This window comes from Erythrolamprus reginae, chromosome 3 (genome assembly GCF_031021105.1).
Source record: "Erythrolamprus reginae isolate rEryReg1 chromosome 3, rEryReg1.hap1, whole genome shotgun sequence".
Classification (NCBI taxonomy): Eukaryota; Metazoa; Chordata; class Lepidosauria; order Squamata; family Dipsadidae; genus Erythrolamprus; species Erythrolamprus reginae.
In genome coordinates, this window is record NC_091952.1 from 5,071,054 (window position 1) to 5,081,053 (window position 10,000).

At 41.5% G+C, this 10,000-nt stretch overlaps 1 protein-coding gene across 1 annotated transcript in view; it reads left to right on the plus strand.

Annotated features, from left to right (window-relative positions):
• The window catches only part of LOC139165563 (muscle M-line assembly protein unc-89-like), a 33,514-nt gene that overhangs the window by 13,833 nt on the left and 9,681 nt on the right, over positions 1-10,000 (plus strand). Inside the window, exons 4-6 of the mRNA XM_070748757.1 lie at positions 2,936-3,286; positions 6,902-7,009; positions 9,716-9,737. Of these exons, the coding sequence (XP_070604858.1) occupies positions 2,936-3,286; positions 6,902-7,009; positions 9,716-9,737 (481 nt within the window). The remainder of the gene's footprint in view (positions 1-2,935; positions 3,287-6,901; positions 7,010-9,715; positions 9,738-10,000) is intronic.

The following is a 10,000-nucleotide window of genomic DNA, read 5'->3' on the forward strand; positions in this document are numbered from 1 at the left end:
TAGTAGAAAATATATATAAAATTAAGAATACAAGAGTTAAAGAGATGAGAAGAAAAATTTTACATAAATGGTATTATACACCGGCACAACTTGCACACTTCCAGGGGAAAGGGAAAGGTAATTGTTGGCATGGTTGCCAGAGGAAAGGCATTTTTATGCATATGTTCTGGGAGTGTGTTGAAGTTCAGAAATTTTGGAAGGAAGTGCAGAATGAAATAAATTAAATGCTAAACATTAATTGGATAATTACAAAAGAAATAGCAATATTAATTAAACTAGTATTAATTAGCTAGTATGTATGAGTGGTTCTTTAAATTGGGGTTTTTTAGATTGTCTTTTAATATTAGATTTGTTTACATTGTCTTTTTATATTGTTGTTAGCCGCCTCGAGTCTTCGGAGAGGGGCGGCACACAAATCTAAAAAATAAATAAATAAATAATAATAAATAAACAAAGAGAACTAAGAGATTTTAAAGAAATAAAAACTGCAGCATTGGAAAGCGCTCAAGCGGTAGTGGTATTGGGTTGGAAAGAATCTATAAAACGGACATTACAAAACTGGTATTGGTACATGGTTGACGACATTCATTTCGAAATCATGGAAATAAGATTAAACAAGTTTGATGAAAATAAATTGGAGAAGCTGATGGTACGATGGAATAAGGTGAAAGGTTATATGTTGAGTAGAATTTGTGATGAAAATGTGAAAAATAAACTCCAATCACTCGTTGAATAGTAAACAAATGCAAATTAGAGCTAAGGGGAAAAAAAGAACATAATTTAGTAAATATTTGAACTCCCCCGCAATTGGTGGTGGTGGTGATGGTTATTGTCAGTTGGGTGATGGGCACACGCACTATGCACTGTTTTATGTTTGTTTTATGTAACCTTATGTGCAAAACCAATTAAATATATTAAATAAAAAAAGTTGTGGCCCCTCCGTGAAGGAGATCGCTCTGCCGGTCTGAGGTTGCTCGAGGAAGCAACGCTGCTTCGCACCAACTTTGTCCCCCTCAAATTAAGCCGCTAGATGGCAGGAGTTTAAATCAAATCACAGCCATTAATTCTGCATTTCTTGCCAATGACTTGGGAATCAGCCACCGCTTTGGAGTTTCTTGTTATTTTCGGTATATGCTATTAATCTAATGCTGCCTCCTTAGTCAAGTTCTGCATTTCTTGTTGATGACTCAGGATTCAGCCCACTGCTTCGGAGTTGCCTTTATTTGGAAAGGAACTTCTGTGCTTAATAATAATAACAACAGAGTTGAAAGGGACCTTGGAGGTCTTCTAGTCCAACCCCCTGCTTAAGCAAGAAATCCTACATTACTTCAGACAGAGGATTATCCAACATCTTCTTAAAAACTTCCAGTGTTGGAGCATTCACAGCTTCTGGAGGCAAGCTGTTCCACTGATCAATTTTTCTGTCAGGAATTTAAGACAGCTTAGTTCTAAATTACTCCCTTCCTTGTTTAGTTTCCACACATTGCTTCTTTGTGGCAATCCCTGAGATATTGGAAGGCTGCTATCCTGTCTCTCCTGGTCCTTCTTTTCATGAAACTAGCCAGGCCCAGTTCCTGCAACCGTTCTTCATATGTTTTAGCCTCCAGACCCCTAATCATCTTTGTTGCTCTTCTCTCCACTTTTTCTATAGTCTTAACATGCTTTTTGCATCGTGGTGACCAAAACTGAATACAGTATTCGAAGTGTCGCTTTGCCAAGGCCTTATAAAGTGGTATTAACCAATGTTCCCTCTAATTTTTTTTTGGGGGGGGGGGGCGGAAAAGTATAGTGTCTGAGCGGCAGTCGCTTCGGGACTGGGCGGCACAGAAATAATAAATAAATAAATAAATAAATAAACAAACAAACACACAAACAAACAAACAAATAAATAAAAAACCCACCCTGTTTTGCCTCAGAGAATTTCAAAATAAAATACTGTACTGTGTGTCTATAACAGTGAGCTCATAATAGGGCAACTCTATCAATATCAAAATGCCACTTAAATAGTTGAGCTAGTTTCAAACTAGATTTTGATTTTCTTTCTCTCTTCCTTACTCCCATTCTTTTTCTTTTTCTTTTCCTTCCTCTCTTTTTTCTATCTGTTTCTCTCTCTTCCTCTCTCTCTCCTTCCCTCTCACTCTTTCCCTCTCGGCTTCTGGGCAGGTTTGGAAAACTCTGAGTTGATTATGATTTTTAAGTGAGCGATTGCTCACTGCTCAGCTTAGAGGGAACTATGGTATTAACCCTTCATGTGATCTTGATTCTATCCCTATATTAATGCAGCCTAGAACTTTGCTGGCTAATTTTGGCAGCTGCTGCACACGGCTGGCTCCTATTTAAATGGTTGTCCACTAGGACTCCAAGATCCCTCTCACAGTTAGTACTGCTGAGTGATGTAACCTGTCATCTGGTGCCCCACCAGTCTTGTTTAAAAACCATTCATTACCCCACTGATTTGGGGATCTATGAACTGGTGTCAGTCAGTGCTTCACAGGCCTTTGAAGGTTCATTGAGTTTTAGGAGAGAAGCCACTTTTGAATTAAGGAGACACTTCCTAATAGTGGGGACAATTAAACAGAAACATAGAAACATAAAAGTCTGACGGCAGAAAAAGACCGCATGGTCCATCCAGTCTGCCCTTATACTATTTCCTGTATTTTATCTTAGGATGGATATATGTTTATCCCAGGCATGTTTAAATTCAATTCCTGGGGATTTACCAACCATGTCTGCTGGGAGTTTGTTCCAAGCATCTACTACTCTAAGTTGTGGATGCTCCATCACTGGAGGTTTTCATAAAGAGACTGGACTGTCACTTGTCTGGAATGGTAGATGGTCTCCTGTTCCAGCAGAGGGTTGGACTAGAAGACCTCCAAGGTCCCTTCCAGCCCTAGGATTCTATGGTTTAACTGCAATCTGGGCTCCTCTTTCTCAGGTATTGAGGACAAGGATCCATGGCTCTCGCAGCCCCAGACGTCTGTTTCGGTCACATTAGGGGACGTTCTCCACCTGAAGTGTGAAGTGCATAGCACCCTCCAACCTGGTGCTGTGAAATGGTTCTTGGGAGAAGGACCTCAGTGGAAGCTCATCTATGCAGATACCAAGTTTGATGAAATAGATGAAAGGATAACAAGGAAGTATCCAGGTTGCAACATGGATTTCTCCATCTCCATCCACAATGTTACTGTGGAGGATGAAGGGACTTATTACTGTGTGAAGGAGAAGAAAGAGGTGCCGAGATCTACAATTTGGCTTAAAGGACCTGGGACTCAGGTATTTGTAAGAGGTGAGTGTGAACAAGCTGTGGGTGAAGTTTGTTTACCTGCCTTCTTAGTCTGGGGACATGTGTGTTAGTGCTACAACTGTGCCTGGTTCCAGATTGATTGATTGGTTGGTTGGTTGGTTTCTTTGTTTGTTTATTTACTTAGTCCAACCTGAGCAGGAGGCCATCCAATGATGGAGCACTCACAACTTCTAGTTGAGTTCACCTGATTGGTTGTTCTCACTGCCAGGAAACCCCTCCTTAGTTCTAAAGTTGCTTCTCTCTTTGATAAGTTTCCACCCATTGCTTCCTCTCCTGTTTGGTGCTTTGGAGAATAGCTAGACTCCCTCTTCTTGATGACAACATTTCAAATACAGTAGTACCTCTAGATACGAGCTGCTCCACATGCGAGTATTTCAAGTTACGAGCCACGAGGGGAGATAAATTTCTGTTCCAGACCCGAGCTCAAATTCGGGATACAAGCCGAGCGTCCACTAGGTGGCGCAAGAATCCTTGCTTGTGGTTATCTCGGAGGGGAAAAACAAAGTCTAAAGCCATTTGTTCCAGATGTTGTTCTACATACAAGCTCCCTTCTGGAATGAATTAAACTCGTATCTAGAGGTACTACTGTATTGGATGACAACTATTGTGTTGTTCTTCTTGTTAGGCAAAACATACCCAGTTTTCTCAAGCAATCATTGTATGTTTTAGCCTTCAGACCCTTCATGGTTTTTAGAAACATAGAAACATAAAGATTGACGGCAGAAAAAAAGACCTCCTGGTCCATCTAGTTTGCTCTTATACTATTTCTTGTATTTTATCTTAGGATGGATATATGTTTATCCCAGGCATGTTTAAATTCAGTTACTGTGGATTTACCAAGCACGTCAGCTGGAAGTTTGTTTCAAGCATCTACTACTCTTTCAGTAAAATAATACTTTCTCATGTTGCTTCTGATCTCAACTCACCTCAGATTGTGCCCCCTTATTCTTGTGTTCACTTTCCTACTTCCCTTCTGAACCTTATTTAACCCTTATCATATTTAAATGTTTCGATCATGTCCCCCCCCTTCCATTCTGTCCTCCAGAGTCCAGACTATACAGATTGTGTGGCTCTTTGTGGCTCTTCTCTGCACTCTTTCAATTTGTTTAATTTCCACCCATTGCTTCTTGTTCTACCCTCAGGTGCTTTGGAGAATAGCCTGACTCCCTCTTCTTGTTGACTGTATGACTGTAACTTGTTCCTTATATCCTAAGATTTTTATTAATATTGCTTCTTTATTGCTTATTTGACACCTATGACAATCATTAAGTGTTGTACCACATGATTCTTGACAAATGTATATTTTATTTTATGTACGCTGAGAGCATATGCACCAAGACAAATTCCTTGTGTGTCCAATCACACTTGGCCAATAAAATCTATCTATCTATCTATCTATCTATCTATCTATCTATCTATCTATCTATCTATCTATCTATCTATCTATCTTTGGGGCAATCCCCAAGATATTTCAACCCTGCTATCATGTCACCCTTAATCCTTCTTTTCCTTAAACTAGCCATTCCCAGTTCCTGCAAACATTCTTCGTATGTTTCAGCCTCCAGTCCCCTAATCCTCTTTGTCGCTCTTCTCTGCACTCTTTATAGAATCTCAACATCTTTTTTGCATCGTGGTGACCAAAACTGGATGCAGTATTTCAAGTGTGGCCTTACCAAGGCCTTATATAGTGGTGTTAACACTTCACGTGATCTTAATTCTATCCTTGTTTGCTCTCTAACCAAAAAGTTCCCTTTTGATACTCCTGGTGTTTCTGCAACCCATTTCTCCACAGTGGGAATTTCATTGCAGGTAATATGGACTTACAATCATTAGTTTAGCAACTGTTCCAAGTGACAACGGTGCTGAAAAAACTGACACACTTAAACGGCCCCATCCTGCTTTGACAAATTACCCCTTGCCTGGGTTTATCATGACGCAGAGAAGAAACCACCAACATGCCCCAAAATAAAAGAAATATGGAAAAAGGTTAAAAGATGGATTTTCGAAATGACTAAAATTAAACTGACGCTAAAAGCGGAAACTTTTCTTTTAGGAATAATAAATCGGAAAATTGAAAAAGGTTATTATTATTTGATACAGCACATTATTACAGCAATCAGAATTACTAGAGCCCAAAATTGGAAAAAAGAGGAAACACCATCAGAAAGAGAAATGATTAAAAACAATTATGATTGTGCAGAAATGGATAGATTGACCCAAAAACTCAAGGATAAAGAAGAATCAAAACACTGTACTATGAAATTTGGAAGAAATTTTATGATTGGGTAGACAAAAGAAGAGATAACTAGTGTTGGGCGAACCGAAGCTGCATAATTCAGGTCCGTACTGAATTTTGTGGTGTTCGGCATGCTGGACCTGAACCCGAGTTTTAAAAAAAATTCGTGCTCCGGTTCGGTGTTCGTGCCGAACGCCGTGAAAGCCACTGCCCGGCTGTCATCTGCTGAGAAGAGGAAGAGGAATCGGGTGCCGGTGGCGGAGAAAGGCGAACACCAGGGAGCTGTTGGCCAGTCGGGAGGATGGGAGGGAGGCACAAAAGGAGCTGGGGAATCCCTCCCACGAAGAGATTCTGGGGGCGGAGCTTTGACGTCATGTATACCGGCAGGTTGCTAAGGACGCCAAGGTGATCACTTCCTGGATTCCATGGTATACATGCCGGTATACGTGCCGGTATAGGTGACGTCAAAGCTCTGCTCCCAGAATCTCTTCGTGGGAGAGATTCCCCAGCTCCTTCAAAGGGAGGTCTTTGGACGTAAAAATAATTAAAAAAATTTTTTATGAAAAAGGACGCTGCAGCCGCGCTGCAAGCAAAGGGCGGTCCTTTCACGTAAAAATATTTTTTTTTAATTTTTACGTGATTGGACCGCCCTTTGCTTGCAGCACTGTTGCGGCATCCTTTTTCGTAAAAATAAAAATAAATAAAAATAAAAAATCTGTAAAAATAAAAAACAATGGGGTTCCGGGGGCCGAGCTTTGGCGCCACAGACCGTTCGAGTTCGGGTTTGGCTGCATTTTGCGTGAAGTTCTTCCGAACTTGCCGAACCCAAACACCGTTGGGTTCGCCCATCACTAGAGATAACAGTTGTAAATTAATCTGATGTTCCCAGAATCAATCCAAGGTATAAGATTAAGATCAAACTAACCTGACCTCAGATTAACTGAATTACAGAACAAACATATGATAACCACTGATGTCATAGGCCATGTAATCAAAAAAAGAGAGAACTGTACGAATAACAGCTCAATTGGAGTCGGGGTATGTTCTGGCAGTTTTGCAGTTTGTTTTATAGGATGTAAGTACAATATTTCAACAAACAATAACTACTTTGTAAAATAGTAGATCATGTACTGCCTTATATATCTGCTTTTTAACACTTGTATAATAAAATATTTTTTTAAAAAAAAGCGAGGGGAAAGAAGAAACCATCATCCTAAGTCTAAAACTCCACAACCGGACAGCTGACCAGTCTAAACAAAGTTAGCATTCTGCAAATGAGTTTAATACCTGGGAATAAAACTGTGATTGAGGGTTTTGGCTTTTTTTCATTTTCAGCATGACAATTTGTGCCTTCTCTTTAGCTTCTAGATGGAATGATCCAACCATTCCCCTTGCTGTTGGAATCTCTGTCTGTATCCTGGTTTGTTTATTCGGCGTGGTGCTTTTTGTCTACCTAAGCAAGAAAGCAGGTGAGTGAAATTGGGCCTCTCTTGGTTACCAGTCAAAGGATGAAGCGTTAACATGGGCACTTTAAGAGAGGTGGACTTCAACTCCCAGAAATCCCCAGCTAGCAAGCAACCGGCAAGTCCACGCATCTTAAAGTGGCCACGTTTTTTTAAAAAAACACACAACAGACCACAGACATGGTGCACTAGAAAGATGAGTGCCTTACTCAGGTGTAAAAGGGAGGGAGGGGAAAACATGGGTTCTGTCTCCCAAGGACAATCCCACCTGTCCGTCCATCACTCTGGGGGGAGGGAACTTTTGACTCTCTCAGAGAGGGAGTCCTCTTTGATCCACAGCTGAGCTTAGGACACCACCTCTCAGCTGTGGCGAGGGGGACATTCGCCCAGGTTCGCCTGGTGCACTAGTTTTATTTGTTTGTTTGTTTATTCATTTATTCGTTTGTTCGTTTGTTCGTTTGTTCGTTTGTTCGTTTGTTCGTTTGTTCGTTTGTTCGTTTGTTCGTTTGTTCGTTTGTTCGTTTGTTCGTTTGTTCGTTTGTTCGTTTGTTCGTTTGTTCGTTTGTTCGTTTGTTCGTTTGTTCGTTTGTTCGTTCGTTCGTTCGTTCGTTCGTTCGTTCGTTCATTTATTTATTTATTGGATTTGTATGCTGCCCCTCTCCGGAGATTCGGGGCGGCTAACAGCAATAAAAAGACAGCGTACAATAATAATCCAATACTAAAACTCATTAATATAAAAACCAAACATACATACAGACATACCATGCATAAAATTGTAAAGGCCTAGGGGGAAAGTGTATCTCAATTCCCCCATGCCTAGCGGCAGAGGTGGGTTTTAACTAGCTTATGAAAGGCAAGGAAGGTGGGGGCAATTCTAATTTCGGGGGGGAGTTGGTTCCAGAGGGCCGGGGCTGCCACGGAGAAGGCTCTTCCCCTGGGTCCCACCAAGCGGCATTGTTTAGTTGACGGGACCTGGAGGAGACCCACTCTGTGGGACCTAACTGATCCCTGGGATTCGGGGAGCAGAAGGCGGTCCCTGAGATAATCTGGTTGCGGCCCTATTTGGACCAGGAGTCTCTTCTCACAGTCACTCATGCCCTTATCACCCTGAGGTTCGACTACTGCAATGCTCTCTACATGGGGCTGCCTTTGAAGAACATTCGGAGACTATAGGCGGTACAAAATACAGTCGCGCGAGCAATCATGGGCCTTTCCAGATACACCCATTTTCTCTGCACTCCGCGAGCTACATTGGCTGATGATTGGTCTCCAGGCGCAATTCAAAGTGTTGGTTATGGCTAGTGATGGGCAAATCCAACAGTGTTCGGGTTCGGCAAATTTGGAAGAACTTCACACAAAATTCGTCCGAACCCGAATGGTCTGTGGCGCCAAAGCTCTACCCCCAGAATTCCATTGTTTTTTATTTTTACGGATTTTTAATTTATTTTTATTTTTATGAAAAAGGACACCGCAGCGGTGCTGCAAGCAAAGGGAGGTTCTTTCACGTAAAAATTTTTAAAAATTATTTTTACGTTAAAGGACTGCCCTTTGCTTGCAGCACTGCTGCAGCGTCCTTTTTCGTAAAAATAAACATTTTTATTTTTACGTGAAAAGACCTCCCTTTGAAGGAGCTGGGGAATCCCACAAAGAGATTCTGGGGGCGGAGCTTTGACGTCACATATACCGGCAGGTTGCTAAGGACGCCATGGAATCCAGGAAGTGATCACCTTGGCATCCTTAGCAACCTGCCGGTATACGTGATGTCAAAGCTCCGCCCCCAGAATCCCTTCGTGGGATTCCCCAGCTCCTTTTGTGCCTCCCTCTCAGCCTCCCTCTTAGCCGACAGCTCCCCAGTGTTTGCCTTCCTCCGCCGCCACTGATGTCCAGCTCCTCCTTCTCTTCTCAGCAGATGACAGCCGGGCGGTGGCTTTTGCGGAGTTCGGCACAAATTTAAAAAAAAATTCGGGTTCGGGTCCGGCATGCCGAACACCAGAAAATTCATTACAGACCCAAATTGTGCGGATTCGGTTCGCCCAACACTAGTTATGACCTATAAAACCCTACATGGCATTGGACCAGATTACCTACAGGACTGCCTTCTGCCTCACACATCCTGGCAACTGGTTCGGTCCCACAGAGTCGGCCTTCTCCGGGTCCTGTGAACCAGGCAATGCCGTTTGGCAGGGGCTAGGGGAAGAGACTTCTCTGTGGCGGCCCCAGCCCTTTAGAATCAACTCTCCCGGGAGATTCGTACTTCCCCCATCCTCCCTGTCTTTCATAAGGCTTTAAAAACCCATCTCTGCTGTCCTATGACAGAAATGTTAACATCTACCCTGGCCTATGATGAATGTGGATGATTTTTAAAAAAATATATTTAGAATTTAAATTATATGTTTTATTATTGTTTTATGTGTTTTAATATTAGATTTCTGACATGTTTTGTATTTACTTGTTGTGAGACGCCCAAAGTCTCAGGAGAAGGGCGGCATAGAAATCGAATTAAATAAATAAACAAATAATCAGGCTTTCAAGATGGATATCAGCCCTTCAAGGTAGGCCAGGTCAGCAAACTCAGCCCCACAAGTTTGACGGGAGCTTTAACTCTGTTGATATTCAAATTCAGATCATGTGGTAAAGAAATAGATTATAATTTACAATAGTGCATTTTTGCAAATGTTTGCTAATTCTGTTTTTCTTTCCTCTTGCATCCAGGTCTAAGGAACAACCATGCAAGGTCTGTAGAAGTTTCATATCTTTTTGTTAGCTGTTGTCTTTGGTTTATGACCAGAATTTCTATTGCTAAATTAGGAGACTTTTAAGTGAAAATGAAATGATAATTTGGGTGAATCTTATGTATGAATGTAGCTTTTTTCCGAGGCTTTTTTTTCAGCTCTAACTAGGTGCTAACAATCTTCCCAACTCTTACCTTGCAGGTTCTTTCATTGTTATTCTCTGCGAAGAATGTTTTTTAAGCCTTAAGTCTTCCCAGCGTTTATT